Raw genomic sequence first — 17702 nt, 5'->3', positions numbered from 1 at the left:
TAACACATCCTGTGCTGGTGATAGAAAGGCTGCACCTGGAGAACCATTAGTAGAGAGGTTTAGAAACATAAACTCTAGGACCAGCTTCTTTGGCTCTACCACCTATCATTTGGGTGGGAGTGGGTAAGTCAGTTGCCCCTCAATTTCCACATTTGTCAAGTAGGAAGAATACTGGTGATTTAAAGTTATTACAATATAAAATGCTTAATACTGTGCAAACCCAAAAAACAAACCCACTTGCCAGTGAGTTGATTCCAACTCATAGTGACCCCTATAGGGTTTCCAAGGCTGTAAATCTTAAAGGGAAGTAGATTGCCTCATCTTGCTCCTGTGGAGCAGCTGGTGGGTTTGAGCTGCTGTCTGATGCCTTGCTGCACCACCAAGCAAAAAACCAAACCCACTGCCAAAGAGTCGGATCCGAGTCATGGTGACCCCTCCTTGAGTTTCCAAGGCAGTATCACTGTGGAAGTAGATTGCTCAGTCTTCCTTCCGAGGAGTATCTGGTGGGTTTGAACTGCCAGCCTTCTGGTTAGCAGTCAAATGCTTTAGGCACTATGCCACCAGACCACCAGAGCTCTGCAATGTTGTGTAGCACATAGTAAATGATCTGTAAACATTAGCTGTTGTTAATGTTTTTATCATCACTATCCTCATCATCATCACTTGGAATTTAGCCTATAGAACCTACATGTGATGTATGCAGAAAGATTTACACCTAAAGATGTCCATTGTGGTGTTATTTATAATATGAAAATATTTGAAGTTCATAATCATTGACATGAGAAGAATGGTTGAGTGATTGCACATAAATCAATACAATATTATGTACTCACTAAGAATCACACTCTTTTTTTTTTTTTAGGATTTGGGTGAAGATTTACAGAGTAAATTCACTTTTCATACAGCAGTTCACATATACTTTGTCTCATGTCATTGACCAAAATTTACAATGCAGCAGCTCCCCTCCCACTTCCTCCCCATAGTTACCTCCTCCCAGTGTCCATCCCTTCATACTCTTCTGCACCCTGAGCTATCTCCCTGTGCATAAGCAGCCCTTCCTTCTCCCATGATTGTTCTCTCCAGGGCGTGTGTCTACTTGAGGTAAATGTTTAACTCACATGCCTGTACTTTGTTTGGCTGGAAACCACAGTTGTGGGTTCAATTCCAGACCTGAAGGGCAACTAGGGGCCATAGTCTCAGTGGTTCCACCAGGCTCTATTGGACCAGCAAACCTGGTCCCCACCTTCTTTTTTTTTTTTTTTTTGCCTCCAAACGATTTTGAGTTTTGTACCACATTGTTCTCCCTCTTTATGCAGGATCTCCTACATCCCTTCCAAGTGGATGGCAGTGGTAGCTGGGCACCATCTAGTTCTTCTGGTCTCATAATTGTATAGGTTGCAGATCAGATGGTGTACCAGTCGCTAGGACTGATTGTTTCCATTAATTTTGGTTTTCTTCTTTCTTCTTGACAAAGGAGAGACCCGTTGTTGCATCTAGATGGCAGCTTCCTAGCTTTTAAGGTCCCAGTCGCTACTCGCCAAAGTAGTAGGTGGAACAATGTTTTGTATAGTATGTTATGCCAATTGAGCTTGATGTCCCGTGCAACTATGGTCCCAAGCCCACAGGATCAACTACTCGGTCCCTCTGGGTAGCTGGCTGTGACCAAGTAATGACCATAACCTTTCTCCTTGTCAGCTCTACTATACACCTGGGAATTCTGATCATTCACATGAACTTATAGGCCCATTGTCTGCCAACCCTATATATGATCTTGGATACACTCTCCATTTAGACATACCTAATTGTTTAGCTTGTTCACCCATCTATCCGTTCCTATACCCATGTTTGCTTTCACTGACAACTCAGTATTGTATATGCAAAGGGGTTCATATTTGTTGTCTGTACTGCCCATGTAACTCTCTATGTCTTTCTCATCCTCAATGCTGCCATATTGGTCACTCACATTTGGTACATTGCCCTTCTCTTCACCCAAATCAATATTTATCTCTATCTATCTAACAGCCTTCCCTCCCCTTCCCTCCCACCCCTGGTAACCAACAAAGAAAATGTCCTCCAATATATAAACCTTTCCTTAACTTTTACAATAACGGACTAATACAATATTTGTCCTTTTGTAACTGACTTATTTCACTCAGCATAATGTCCTCCAAGTTCATCCACGTTATGCGGTGTTTTGCAGAAGAATCACACTCTTGTAGAATATTTAATAGCTTAAAAATTATCATTATGTGTGATTGGTGGAAAAACAAATTTGACAAAAGCTTTCAACAGCATGTTATCAATTATTTTCTCTGTTAGTGGGATACTTTACACTTTTCCATATATTTCAAAATTTCTACAGTAAAATATATTGCCTTTATAATTAAAAGTTATTTTTAATGTAATTCACACTCACCTGGTTTGCAAACTTCTTTGAGATGCATAGAAACGGCAGAGAATGCTTAATCCTTGAGCAAGATACATGTTTTTAATTTTTTACACAGAAATCAAAGGATGGAATTTTATGCTTACAAGATTTTCTTCAGTAAATCTTTTAATTTTCAGCTACCAGTTGTCTGCTACCCAGTGCTATTTCTTCCAAGTGTATATGCTTTTAAAAACCACTAGTTTCCTTTTGATTTTCTCCACTGCTCCCCCATTTCAAGTGTCTTCTTTCTGTCTGGGGAGCATCATCATGTACTGTATTTCACAGTCATACAAAAACGTACTTAGTTACTTACCCGGCGCGTGTTGAAGCTGGAGGCTGATGTCACTGCCATGGGTACCTGGAAAAGGCAGGAGGAATATTTTATTAGAGACATTTTCAAGTCCCACTGATGAGGGGCTTGAACAGAACAGAGGGACAGAAGAGGCCATAGCTGAAGTTTTAAGGACCCAAGGTGGAAGCCAATATTCCACTTCCAACATTTACTGAGTAAGTAAAGTTGGGCAGGTTATGCCATCTCTTTGAGCCTTGCTTTTCTCATCTGTCAAATGGAGCAACACAGATAACTTCCTGAGGTGGTTCGTATGATAATTACCTTCAATAATACACATAAACACCTTTGTACATTACTCCTATTTGTTGGTAATTGCCATCAAATCAATTCTGACTCATGTCGACCTCATGTGTGCAGAGTAGAACTATTCCATAGGGTTTTCAAGAATGACATTTTGGAAGCAGATCACCAGGCGTAAGTCCCAAGACACCTCTGGATGGATTTGAACTGCCAGCCTTTTGGATAGTAGTTAAGCACTTAATTGTTTATGCCACCCTGGGACTCCTTTTAGAAAGTACTTCACATCTTTTGGGGACAGAAGAGGCCATAGCTGAAGTTTTAAGGACCCAAGGTGGAAGCCAATAGGGAAGCTAGTTGTTTCTTGAAATCTTTCTATTCTCTTGCCTACCCATCCACTTTATAGATCCAGTCACCTTAAGGCAGGCATTGTAGACATTCATGATGGAGACCTCCACAGAAAACTGTCCTCAGTGGATTTAGGAATTCTTTTGTCTTACTTCATTGAGATGATTAATGAAAATAAACAGGAAGTCATCCCTGACAGTGAAACTCTGCATTTAGAAAGTGACCTCTCCATGAAGACTGTGGGGAACCCATTCTTGTAGGCAATTAGTGCCCCAATTTACTATTTTAGAAAAGAAAACACATATCCTAATAAATACAGAATTTCTCCTTCATACCTACTGGCAGCATTACTGAAGGGGCCTCACACACAAATGTTTTAAATTTAGAGGCAGAGTTAAGGACACAGTTTGCCTCCAGAATCTGAATTGAATCAGGGTTTTATTTCAGATAAAATCTTTGGGGCTCATAACTTAAAAAACACAACTTTTACTGGCATTACGCAATTTGCCACGGGTCATTTAGCAAAATGTTTGTATATGTAAGCCCAGGTTCTTCTTTAAAAAAAAAAAAAAAACACGGAGGGGTGGAGAGTAGGGATTGGATTTTGCTAAAATCCAGGTGGTGTTTCAGTTTATATTTAATTTTTTTTTAACCCGTAATCCCACTACCACTACAAATAAGTCAGTGTATTTCCTATCAGTTCTTTTTTAGTTTATATTTAATTTTAATTGGAAATCAAATATAGGCAAGGGAGAAAAATATCTACCATGTTTTCTTTACTAAGAGTATCCATTGGGGAGGGGAAGGACATTGCCAGCCAAATTTTGAGAAGCAGCTTTTTTATTGGCATGTCTTTTTCTCTTGCTAAATTCTTGTGCCTGCAATTTTTTTTTTTTTAGCATCTAGTTTTTACACATGGCAGTGATTTCTGTGTATCCCTGCTCCTTGCTCTCCTCTCTTTATGCTTACAGGGAATTAATACCTAGAACCTGGACAGCAAATAATTGCATACTATTCATAACCAATAACTTCCCTATGCTGTTGTCTTGTGAGTTGCCTTTTGTAGGTTTCATTCTGAGATGATCTTTGCTGGTTGTGGCTCATCTTGATTTTAGGAAGGCTGAAAAGACTTAAGAACGGAAAAAGAAAAGTTTTTTTTTCTTGTTTTGTTTTTAAGCCAGCATTTTAGAAGGCCTTCCAATTTGTGAGTATAACTAGGAATAGGTGCATTTTGTGAGACTCCCGCAAAATATTGGCAGAGAGACTATGGCACAATTAGGGAAGGGTTGCTGAATGTGCCAGAAAGGGTACACAGAAGGCATTTACTAGTACCTGCAAAATACCCCATTTGCCAAAACTTAAAGTGAAATGCCCAGGTGTTGGCTCTTAGGTAAGGCCTGGTGTAATTCAGATGTTTTCAATGGAAAATTGATCAAATAATTTTGAATTTTCTACTACACAGTTAATTACATATTGGTAGCAGAAAAACTAAGAAGATGCAGAAATTGAAAGCAGAGAAGAGAGAAACTATATTGTCTATAAGTCTGCCTTACAGTGGTACCAACTGTTGGTGATGAGGGGCATGTTCTTATTTATTAGCCTTTTATTTATATATATGTGTGCATATTTTCATAATATTTTCACATACTCCTATTTTAGAACTTTATAGATGAAATAACTTGTTTATCTGTCAGTCATGATGTTTATCAATCAGTAAGAATGGTTAGGGTTAATTTTCTTAGAAAGTAATAACATTTTTCAATTTTATTAATATTTTGTGGGGGTTTGTTTGTGTATGTGTTTGTTTAAAGGAGAAATTTGTGTTCTTAGCTTCAAATGTCATAATTTTGGGCCTAATTAATACTGTATTCCTAACCTGTCCTTCACGTCACCACTATCACCACATCCAGTTTTGCCTGATAATCCAGTGTTTAGACACAATTCTTGAACATTATTTTTAGAAGGAAAATATCAACATTGTGTGATGATAGATCATTCACCCCATTTTCAGTAAATTAATACATTTCTTCCTTCTCCCCACCCCCCGCCCCAAAATCCTGAACATCCCTGTCGACACAGACTTTTATATAAGGTTTGGAATTACTAACATCAGTGGTAGTAGTAATAGCCATAGCAAAGTTTATTGAATGCTCTCTGTCACCCAGACTATGTTCTCCGTACTCTACAGGAATTAGTACAATGCATTCGCACAAGTACTGATGGGATAAGTGTTCTTACATTCCCATTCTGCAGGGGTAGAAACTGAGCCTCACATCATTTTATAACTTCACCGGCTTATAAAATCACACAGCTTGTCAGTAGACACACCCAGATTTTAACTACATCTGCCCAACTCCAGAACCTGAGCTCTTTAAACCTTTTTCTCTGTGAGTATTGTGGTAGTGATCACTTCATTCCCCAGGGATTCCTTCTATTTCATTTACCTTCCTTTCCCATGGTGAGTATCCTAAAATATTTTCTCATTCAGAACGCCTCCATTTCAATCCTTGTTTTCTTGCTGAGTCCAGAATGAAAATACCAAATATTCCCACAGCCCTTTCTGTTTCCACTCTTTCCTATTTTCAGATGAAGCCCTTATTTTTAGCAAATGCACCCAGATTTGCTCTGAAGCAATTGTGCCTTGCAGCCTGGATTTGCTTCTTCTCCTTTCAAAGGGAGCTTCCTGTTTCACACCTGTTGTCCTTGTCCTGCATCCTTCAAATGGAAAGGCACCCCTGGCACACTCAGACAAAAATTAGCTTCATTTCTTCTGTTTCTAAAACACTTTAATCAGAAGGCCTTTTGTTTTATTCCAGAAATGACAGAAATTTGTCAGTGTGGCTGGTGGATGGAGTTGAAAATGCACTGCAGACAGTGAAGCCAGAGCTGTTGTTGTTGTTGTTGTTATGTGCCATCGAGTCGGACCCAACTCATAGCGAGCCCTCCTTGGGTTTCTGAGGCAGTATCACTATGGAAGTAGATTGCCCAACCTTCCTTCCAAGGAGTGGCTGGTGGGTTTGAACCACCAGCCTTCTGGTTAGCAGTCAAGTGCCTTAGGCACTATGCTAGGGCGCAAACCCAACTTCAGAGTCAGAAAAGTTTTCTTTTGATTGCTGCCTCCTGAACTAGTCAGGAAGATAGAAGTGTTGGCTTTCAAGAAATGGGGAATCTGGGTGTATTCATAAGGCTGCATTTAATAAGCTGCTTGGAGTGGTGGTTGAAATAGATATTTTATAGACAACCTGAAAGCAGTCATATTGGGTTTGACAAGTTCCCCTTTATTGCTCTAGTGTTTGGGTCCATGGAACCAGAAGAAACTTTCTCCAGGTGCCCCAAACAGCTGTCATACACTGACAGAACTAGGGAAATACCTTCTGTGTTTTCTTAGTATTATGTAACAGACTTGAACCTTTTTCCCAACCAACAAAAATGTATTTGGGTAAAATATTTCTGGTACCTTGTGTTACTTAGGGAAATTATTCACCCAGTTTCCCTGATTAATGAGTTCATCCTTTTGAAGTTGCCACAGGTATTTTCATTGTCTTCATATCTGGGAAGAGTATCTTATTTTGCTTTAAAGAGCAATGAAGTGTGTTTACAAAATGTCCTTTGCTCACTGAGTACAATTTTTTTTGTTGTGACATTTTTGTGGCTCACCTGTCTTGCTCACCTGCAACACCTCTACAGTCAACAAAGAAGAATTGCTTAGCACAGTAAATAAAAGATAGTGCTCACTAAGGATGTCTGGTAGAACTTAGGTAGGAATTTTAAAGATTCATAACCTGTAAGTCAAACTATGTACATTCCCCTAGAAGCACAAGGATACGTTTATTTCCTGTTTGGGAAATAGTCTTTAACTGCCATGGCTTGTTTTGCGAAGTCTGCTGATTACATGGAGTCCTTCCTTAACTATTAAACTGGCTAACATGTTAGTTGGTCACTGTTCTGAAACAGCACAAGAGCCCAAATACCAGGCTGCAGAGGGTCACTGTTGGACTGTCTTTATCTCTCTCACCATTACAAACAGACTGCCAGGTCTGCTTTTGTCAAAAACACTGGCTAAAAAGCAATTTCATTTGAGGAAAAGTTGTAATTTAAAAAATTCCCAGTTTGGGTTTCTGCTTGACAGACAAGGAGACTTTGGTTCCTCAAAGGTGTCAGCCATGGCCACATCTGTGTTGTTACTGCAGAAAAGAGATACATGTGGAGGGCTGAAGTAGAAAATCCAGCTATTTGGATTTCTAATACTAGTTGAACTCAATGTACATTTCTGGATGACTTCAGAGTTTGAGCCTCAAGGGACTTTGAAAGTCCAAAGTAGGTCCCACTTCTCTTTGTAGCTCACAAGTCCTTTCCAGAAGGTTTCCTTGAACCTTAAAGGTCTCTCCTAAGAGGTCTTTGTTATGTTTAGATAGAGTGTCTCCTTTCACCCTAGTTATTGGTGTGGAAACTCCTTTACAGTCACACCCCCTATAGGGATGATAGAAGTAACTTCAGTTTGTCCCTTTAACATACGTTTATCTATTCCAACTTGATTGCACCTGTAGTTTGCTGTGTCCGCAATTCTCCTTCTCTCTTGATTTCCCAAGTATATAGGTAGGTGTGTGTGTGTGTGTGTGTGTGCACTTGCATGCGCTCGCGCATGCAGGCACTCATTTTCCTCCTTTCTCTTGCTCTGTAGAGTCATAGAATTTTGAGAATTCCTTAGATGGTCTCATCCAGCCTCACATTTTATGGATGAAGAAACTAACCTCAGACAAAATAAAAGCTTTATCTTTTTATTTACTTTTGCATGGAAGACTCTCATGTGTTTAGAAATAATCTTTTGGGGGCATGATGGGGACCCTTCCAGGATCTGTCAGGATAGATGAGATCAGAAACTTCATTCCTCTGATTACCAACATCATTAAGAACAACATTTAGTGCATAGGGTATGTCTGTGTGACAATGTGTGCACATTTACACCTGTTTTTAGAATTTTTTTCATCAGTTATTGGGGAGTGATTGTGTTGATTAAAGCATGCAGCTGCTAACCAAAAGGTCAGCGATTTGAACCCACCAGCCATTCCTCAGGAGAAAGATGAGGCGATTTACAGCACTTTCATTCATTCCTATAGGGTCATTAGGAGCTCTGGTAGCATAGTGCCTAAGGCATTTGACTGGTAACCAGAAGTCTGGTGGTTCAAATCCACCAGCCACTCCTCGGAAGCAAAGTGGGACAATCTACTTCCATACTGATGCTGCCTCAGAAGCCCAAGGAGGGGTCCCTATGAGTCAAATCCGACTGGACGGCAGTGAGTTTGTTTTCTTGGAAACCTGGTGGTTCAAACACCAGCCACTCCTTGGAAGGAAGGTTGGGCGACCTACTTCTGTAGTGATACTGACTCAGAAACCCAACGAGGGGTCCCTGTGAGTCAGATATGACTCTATGGCAGTGGGTTTGGCTTTTTTTCTTTTTCTTTAAATAGGGTCATTATGGGTTGACATCGACTCGGTGGCAGTGGGTTTGGTTTCGGTGGACTTTGCTCAACAGGTTTCATCAGAGCTTCCAGATGAAGGTGGACTGTGAAGAAAGGACAGGGCATCTGCTTCCACAGATCAACCAGTGAAAACCCTGTGGCTTCTAGTGCTTCAGGAGATCATGGGGATGGAGCAGGACCCAGCAGCATTTTATTCCATTGTGCACGGGATCACCATGTGTTGTAGGCCAGTTCTCCAGCAGTTAACAACAGCAACAACATATTCTTTCTAAAGCAGATATCAGCCACCTTTTTTCTGTAAAGTACCAGATAGTAAATATTTTTTACTTTGTAGGCTTTACTGTCTTTGTCACAAATACTTTGAGTGAAAGCAGCTTCAGACAGTACATACATGTGGGCATGGTTGTGTTGCAATAAAACTTTATTTACAAAAATAGCAGGCTGCATTAGGCTCTTCAGGCAGGAGTTGGCTGATCCCTGTCCTAGAGTATGCATGGTGATAGTTCAAAGAAATTGTTTCTGAACAGCAGGTGATAAAGTACCTCTGCCGTACCTTAAGATTAATTACTTTTTATTTATTCATTTTCTTTTTTCTTCCCAAAGAATTCTTCTTAGCTTCATCCTTCCCACCATGGTTTGTTTCCCAATTCCAGTTTCTTAAAGTGTTACGCACTGTGGTTATCCTGGTGATTGCAAGCCCACATTTTCTTGAGTGTTCTTGGGAAAAAAGCGAGACTTCCCAGAACTGCTAGCAGTCCCTTGTGAGATGACTTAAACCCTCATCTCCATGTCTCATTGTTATCAGACGTGCCAGAGGTAACCTCCGTAATTCCTTCCTAGACTTTCATAGTCTGCACGATCTGGTCTGTTAGCCTTCTCCTCTTCCCATTTTGAAATTGCCTTTCACTGGATTTCCAAGCAGAATTTGCAGCATCTTAATTTTGGACCAGATCTTCTTTTTCTTCTCTTGTATGTATTGTATAGTTTTGTACAGGGTAAGAACCAAGAAAAGACAAAAGTCTCCCCTCCCCCCCCGCCCCTTTCTTGAGGCAGTTCCAGTCTAGAAACTTTGTCAGTGAAGTCAGGTTGGTTGGATAGCGATGGTGAAGAGAAGAGAGGATGGAGACTTTGGGGTTGAGAGAGAATGAAGCTAAAATGTTTCCTGGCTGCTTAATCCTTATCAGACAGTTTTTCGGAAAGTTTTAAGGATATTGACTCATGTCCTTAAGCAATATATGAGAAACCCCTTCTGTGGTAGAAAAAAATATCTGACCCCTGGACCTAAACAACAAAAAAAAGTTGTCTCACAAGCTTGAGAAATGCAGCCAAAAACCAAAACCAGACCAGTTGCTGTTGAGTCGACTCCGACTAAGCGTGTGTGTCAGAGAACTGTGCTCCACAGAGTTGTCAGTGGCTGATTTTTTCAGAAGTAGATCACTAAGCCTTTCTTCCAGGGTACCACTGGGTAGACTCAAACCACCAGTCTTTCGGTTAGCACCCAGGCGCAATTACCATTCACATCACTGGAGGACTCCTTGTAAAATGCTTGTTGTTGTTGTTGTTGTTATGTGCCGTCGAGTCGGCCCCGACTCATAGCGACCCCTCCTTGGGTTTCCGAGGCAGTATCACTACGGAAGTAGGATTGCCCAACCTTCCTTCCGAGGAGTGGCTGGTGGGTTTGAACCGCCAGCCGTCTGGTTAGCAGGCAAGTGTCTTAGCCACTGTGCTACCAGAGCTCCCTGTAAAATGCTAGGTCCCTGCAAATATGATCCAGGAACATTGATGTGTGGGGATTAGCCTGCCTGGGTTTGAGTTTTCCTGCTCTAATTCATCTTGTGATTTGAAACAAGTCACTAACTCTAAGCCTCTGGAAGCTACATCGTTCTGTCTAAGGTTCTTTTGCCTCTGAAATTGCATGCTGTTTCTCCTCTCATTAGTTCCTGATTAAACAAGAACTCGGGCTGTTTTAGGTATTAGGTTTTTCAGTGATTCTTGGAAAGCATGGTACCAAGCAAATCAGTATGCACTGTCACCTTGTGAAAAATGGAGGTCCAAGCGAGAATGTCCTGAAAAAGACCAGCAGTGAATCAAGATAAAAGAAGGAAGGAGTTTCTCCTTTTGAACACAGGACCAGCTCAGCAAAGTGGGATGCAAGACATGGGGTGAACAAGCCTAGAATTGAGTCCAAGCTGCTGCCTTCTAACTCTGTGACCTTACCCAGTCACTTAGCCTCAGTTTTCTTTATCTTTAAAATAAAGTTAATAATTACTTGCTTACACAACTCGGGAGTTTTAGAGGAAGCAAATGAGGCATTACACGTCCAAATGCTTGGTAAGCAGTGAAACGCTATATAAAGGTGTAGGGTGTCACCATTATTGAGATGTTGTCTTAGTTTGCATATCACTCTTTCAAACCCTCTCAAAAAACAACAACAAAAAAAATTGTTATTGACTCGATTTTGTCTCATAGTGACCCTGTAGGACAGAATAGAACTGCCCCATAGGGTTTCCAAGGCTGTAAATCTTTACAGAAGCAGACTGCATTGTCTTTTTCCCGGGGTGGTGGTGGAGTGGTAGAGAGGCTAGTGGGTTTGAAATGCTTTGATTCATAGCTGAGCATTTTAACCACTCTGCCACCAGGGCTCCTTTTAAAGCCCTCACATGTTCCCAAATCTGATGGGTTCCTGGGGCCACTTCCGCTCTGTGACTGTGGACTGTGGTCCCTGGAGTTTCCATTTAGTAATTCTGCACATAGCCAGCAGGACAATAAAAAGGACATACATACATTTTCCCATGACTTTTATTTGTATATTCTTATTTTTTTTCTTCAGTTACTGTATCAGCAACTTTCATTTTTAAAGCATAATGCATAAGCATGTGAATTTTATTTTATTAAAAAAAAAAAGAAATAGTGGACTAACCCATGACTTTCTGAAAACAAAAGCAAGGCTGTCCATGGTTCAGCAAAGGAGGACTGCATGAGATTTGGCAGGAAGAATAACAGGTCAAGTTGTTACTTATCCAAGGAATATTTGCCGTTGGCCTTAGTATAATAATGTTAATGAGATTATTAGATGGGGGAGATTTTCAATAAATAATTGATAAGGATTAGAAAGTGCCTTTTCTGCAAATAAACTTCAGAATAATTAATATTCATGGACTCTGTTTGTCAACAGAAAAATGTAAATGAGGAGCAGGGTCCTATCACCAGACACTTGTCCTGAAGGACATCTGTAAAATAAGGGTTAAAGAGGAAGAAAAGCGGATTCAGATTTCCAGGCCCCAGCCCCCACGTTGTTTGTGGCAATACAACTTTTCATGTCTCTGCATATACATTTTGCAGCTTCTATCTACCTCCAAAAGAAACCCTGAAATTCCGACTTCTAATAGATTGTTGGTGGTAAGGTATGAAGGACAGAAGGAGGTAAGAGAGAAGGCAACTTGCTAATGCAAAAGCAGTGTGTACTGAAAGTCACTTTTATTTCTTATTTATAATCTACATGCACACTCTGGATAATAGATGACACCGCTCATTCAGTACTTTAACTTCAAAGCAGAGAGAAGGCATGGATGACAGAGCCGGGAGCGAGAATACAAAGGTACTAACAACAAGAGGAAAAATGCCTGTTTACGGGATTGCATTTGTTAGCACGCTGTCTTCAGATATTGTTCCCCCAGGAGTAGCGAGAATATGTGCAGCGCGAACAATGATTTAACATCTGAAAATGGTACTTAAAGAGTTTCTGTCTGGTAGTAATGTGATGAAGGCTTCTGAAGGGAACCTGGGGACTTCATTTCTTCTATTTATCTATATGTCTCTTTGGTTTTAGTCAGCGGTAATTGCATATTTAACCCATCAAATAGCTTTAACCCTCATGGTGCCAACTTTTTTTTTACCCTGTATGAAATGTGCTTTTATCCCAGCAAAGGCAGACTTGGGAATTCCCTTGCCAAAAACTATTTAAATTTAAAAAAGTGTGTGTGTGTGTGTGTGTGTGTGTGTGTGTGTTGTGTGTGTGGATCTATGTAGACATATAGATGAAAAGAAGTTATAAGAACATGTAAGGGTTCAGTTCAGGTGAAGAAACGTGCCCTGTCTTCCAGTTAAATAATATCAGTATAAGAAGAATGACAACTTAAAAACAAAGAAGAAGAAAAGAAGAGAAGAATGACAGAAACAACCTTGTAGTTTTGAATACACAGTGGCTTAAGCTCAGAGAGAAAAGGGAAGGCACCGTGGAAGGAAGTTGTAGATGGACTCTAATTCAAGAATATAAATTTGCCACTTGCTTCAGTAATATGGTGTTCTCAATTAGTGGTCGTTCTGGGAGGCCTGCTTAACAGCTTATGTGAAACAAATATTAACACAAATTGTATAATTACCTCAAAATCCCAAATTCCTCAAAGATGCAAAATGGTTTTCAGCTAAGAATACGTGAGCAATAAAACATCCTATAGTCAAAGGAAGCACACTCCAAGGAATGCCACGAGACTGGATCAGAGCGACGTTCACAGTTTATTTTCATGGTATTTAAATTATGATACCAGTGGGTATTTTTAATTAGTGTGCACTTGTCTACATAAGCCATGTTGGCAAATTGGACTCATTCATACAGTAGTTGCTGTAAAAGAGGCCAGCACAGCCTGCAGGAATTAAAATTAAAAGTTTCGGCAAGCTGTTGTCGACATGACCATATCTCATTAACTTTAAAAATGGAGATTATTTGCCTGAAAGCTTGATTTGACTAGCAGTGATCAAATATTAGGCTCAGTGGAGTGAGGGGTGTGGGGGGAGCGTCACTGTTGTGATACATATCACTAAGTGTTTTGCAGTTCACTTTAAATAGCAGTATAAGATTTTTGTTTTGACAAAAGGAGTAGGAAAGCGAAACACAGACATATGGCCTCGAAAGTATTATTAGGGGAGTTTTATTTTAGATTAAGACTCATTATTTACTAAGTTTGCTGAAGATAAATACGATTGTGCTGATTACCAATTCTTCTCTCATTAAGGAGGCAGAATTAATTATCTGGAGTAGCTTCCCCTGCCTGATCAAACTTTAAGTATTGAAAACAGGTCCTATCTCATGATTATCTTTTCTTTCTTTCAACTGTTAAATTCGCATGAACCTTAAATTTGTACATTGGAGTCATCCCATTGTTTTAACTAAATACAATGAAGGGGGTTACAAAATTGTACATGAAATGAACCAAAATAGAAGAGCCCTCTTCTTATTTCATCCACCCTTTAAATAGCTTGATATTTGAATTATTTGAGGAAGAAAATCTCTTTTTGCCAGTAACTAAGGAGTCTTAACATTGAAAACCTAAAGTTCCTAAAATACAGTAGATGTCTCATTTGAGATCTTGTTTTATATTTTTGAGTGCACAAAGGAGCATTTGTAATACATAAGTGTAAACGGTAAAATGAAGATGTATATTGGGCGGAGGGAGAAGAGAAAGAAGAAGGTGCAGTTAAACAAAAGGCGGAAGATAAAGTCTTACTCCTTTTTATGCCTTTGAACTGAGAACACGTTCTGCATTTTACTAGGGGAACATGAGGCTAGAATGTAAGTAACTGGTTTTTGCATTAGGCTCTCCCTGGAGGTAGCAGAAAAATATCATGTCCCTGCATGAAATGCGAATGTGAAATCTACCAGAAAGAAATATTTATGACCATTTTATGCTTGATTAGGCTTGGATGACATCTGTTAGAAGACAGGGACTGGACAAAGAGAGAGATGCTTGGGGGCAAATGTTAACGGAGTTGTTTAGATGACGCTAGGGCAGAGGCGTCCATTTACTGCCAGGCAAAACACAGGAATTGTGTTAGCAAGAGTGCAGCTGACAAGACTCCACTGTGATGCAGGCACTTTAAACAGACTCGATGAAATAGCCAAATACAGCTGTTGATAGTCACGGCTCTGCCTCAATTTATGAGCAGGTATCTGGGCCGAGGAGTCTCTGGGTGGTATGAATGGTTAAGTTCTCTACTACTACCTGGAAGTTTAGTGGTTCAAATCCACCCAGAGGTGCCTCAGAAGAAAAGCCTAGCGATCTACTTGCAAAAGGTCACAGCGTTGAAAGCCCTATGGAGCAGTTCTGTGCACACGTGGGTTCTCCGCCAGTACGAATCAACTCAAGGGCAATTAACAACAACAACAGCAGTCTGGGGTAAATCCTAATCTGGTAACTTTCAGGGAGCTGGCACCTTTATAAAGTTACATAAATATGACTCAGCTATAAAAGACGATCATCTTCACTTTTTCAAGTGAGTGTTACACTCCCCTGCCATGCTGTCTTGGCAGTACCAGCAAACAGTTCTGTCTTTCTCAGGGAAAGGAGAATTAATTAAATTACAAATTTGCATCTGTATACGTCTACAATCTAAGTTTCTTTCCTTATCTTAAGTCACCCCCTGTGTAAAAAAATTTTTTAAAGTAGGCCCCCTCGGTTCTGTAGAAGTACTTCATCCCTTTAAACAGTGCAAATGTTTGCCTAAAAAAGAAAAAAAAAAAAGTTTTCCAACACTGGCAAACATTTTATCAATTGTTAAACATTTCAGTGTTCAAGTAAGTGCTGTTTGTCTGCAGAAATGGCTCTAGTGAGAGTGGAGGTATGAGCAGTTATTTCATTCTGGTTCTTTTCCCAGCTTCTTTTCCTGTAAATTTTCTCTGTCTGGAATGCTGATGGGAAATGTTATTTTGTTTTTGTTTGCAGCAGTTCTGTTGTTTTGATTTTGTCTGAGTGGTATGGAAAACAGTACGTCACTTAGAGTGGGTGTTTTGTCTACCGGCCATTTGGCCATTGCACATATATTTCTCATACTTATTACATGATGACAAGGGAACCGAAAAGGCACAATTTTCCAGTTGAATTTTTCTTTCCAGTTTAATAATAGTGAAAAGAGAAAACAAAGTTAATAGATTTAGCAGTTTGATGGTACTTGCGATGCGATAGCTTACTTTATGGCTTTTTTTTATTTTTGGTGTTCCTTGTGGTTAAGGAGGTATTTAGACGAAGGTCAGATTAATGCATAGATCAGTTTCTGTAATAAACTACATGTGCATAGTGTTTCACATTTTGCATTGAGTTGTGAAATGTTGTAATTTCAGTAGGAAAATTCATAGAAGGATAATAAACAATTTTAACATCATTACTGTGATTAGCTTGGGGTACCCTTGCCCTCGTTTTTAGGCCGCATGTACCATAACCTCTGCCAATAAATGCATTTTGATTAAAATGATTCAAAATGAAATTTGGATGAGAAAGTAGAATACAAATCTCAAAGAATAACTTAAGGCTGTTTACTGGCTCAGTTTGGACATGCTTTATCTGAAACCATTCTCAGCATTTGTACTGTTAAGGAACATATTGCAAGAGTGTAGAAGTTAGCTCTACGAGTAAGTAATTTTTGGTAGTACAAAAATATAAAATGGAAACGATGATTAATTTTTCAATTTCTCTCTGCAGATATCTAATCATTGTACCCATGGACCGCCAAAGGCTCCCATTAAAGATTTAAAATGCAAAAAGAAGGTAGAATCCAAAAGATGAGATTTGGGATTAAATAATGTAAAATAACTGCAGGGCAATAACGAAGTAAAAGCTATTGGCACAATAAGAGAGTCGTGAAGATGTTTTTTTTGAGATCCACTTAAAATATTGACACCACCTTACATGTAATGTCATAGCTGCGATATTAATGAAATTATTTATAACACTGATCAAAGCACAAAAATATTTTTCTTTCAGACAGTAGCTTATGCCAATTTGTAATAATAAGATAATACAGACTATCAGAAGAGCTTTAAGAAAATTCACATAGGTGTGCTCTTCTCCTTTAAACATTGGCCTCTTATTACAGGATTTTGTCTGCTGCTTTCTTCCTTGAGGATTCTAGTGTTAGATGGGGAAATGCAGTGCTTGGGGTCACCTGTGTATGTATGGCATGATTTTCTTCAAATCAAGGGAACTTTTATAATCCTGGAAGAAGGGGACATCGCCGCCTTGGTATATAAAAGCTGTCAGTAAGGTCCAGCCGGGCTTTTCCGAGCTCTGCTGTACTGTCTTTATCACTTTGCTCAGTTCCACATAATAACATCTTCATCTGAGATTGCTGTGGCACAAGGGAACTGCATTTGTTGATCAAATTTGGCTGGATAACACTGTGATCTCGTATCCTGAAGTGCGGAGATGTGCCTGGAATATGTAAGCGTAAAGCCGGCCTCTTGATTGATTGATTCTGCCTGTCACAGAACAAGATAACCGGATCAGTAAATACCCTGTGCACTTCAACATCATCTCCACAATCAAAAGTGAGGGCATCATGGGGCTGGAAAACACCAGGGCATGATGGGAATGCACACATTTCAGAATGATAGTCAGGAACACATACACACACACACAAATACACACACACACAGAAAAGAAAATTCTTTGTGTGTGGTTCTGGAGAAAAGAACCACCTAAAGAAGAATATTTTCTGTATGTTTAGAATGCTCCTTAGTTCTAAAAGTGGGGTTCTTGGAGGTGTTCAACATTTGTCATCAAAAGTTGTTATTTGAGTTTTATTTACAGAGGAGATTTAGAATGCAGATTAGGGAAACAGAGCTGGATAAGAGGTCAGTAGTGGTCTCAAGCACAAAGGGATCTTGCACCCAAGATTTGCTCCTATTAAAATAAACTTTGTGTTTAAACAGATGGGCCAAACACATGTAAACAAGTTGTTTAAACTTTTACTAAATTCCCAGGGAGTGCCTTTCAAAATTAGATCAGGTTACCAAATTTGGAGTTTAATTACACAGGGAGTTCAAGAAAAGTTTAAAGAACAGAACTCTGTGAGTCTTTGGGAGATG

The 17702-nt window shown here is 39.6% G+C and overlaps 1 protein-coding gene across 1 annotated transcript in view; it reads left to right on the top strand.

Moving 5' to 3' along the window:
- FOXP1 (forkhead box P1) overlaps positions 1 to 17702 on the top strand; it is a 283446-nt gene that overhangs the window by 14013 nt on the left and 251731 nt on the right. The window contains 2 exon segments of the mRNA XM_042781677.1: positions 12365 to 12388; positions 12390 to 12443. Of these exon segments, the coding sequence (XP_042637611.1) occupies positions 12365 to 12388; positions 12390 to 12443 (78 nt within the window).

Source organism: Orycteropus afer, unplaced genomic scaffold (genome assembly GCF_000298275.1).
Source record: "Orycteropus afer afer isolate SDZICR_OR568_19922 unplaced genomic scaffold, OryAfe1.0 scaffold00149, whole genome shotgun sequence".
NCBI classification, from domain to species: Eukaryota; Metazoa; Chordata; class Mammalia; order Tubulidentata; family Orycteropodidae; genus Orycteropus; species Orycteropus afer.
This window is presented reverse-complemented; position numbering and strand designations above follow the sequence as displayed.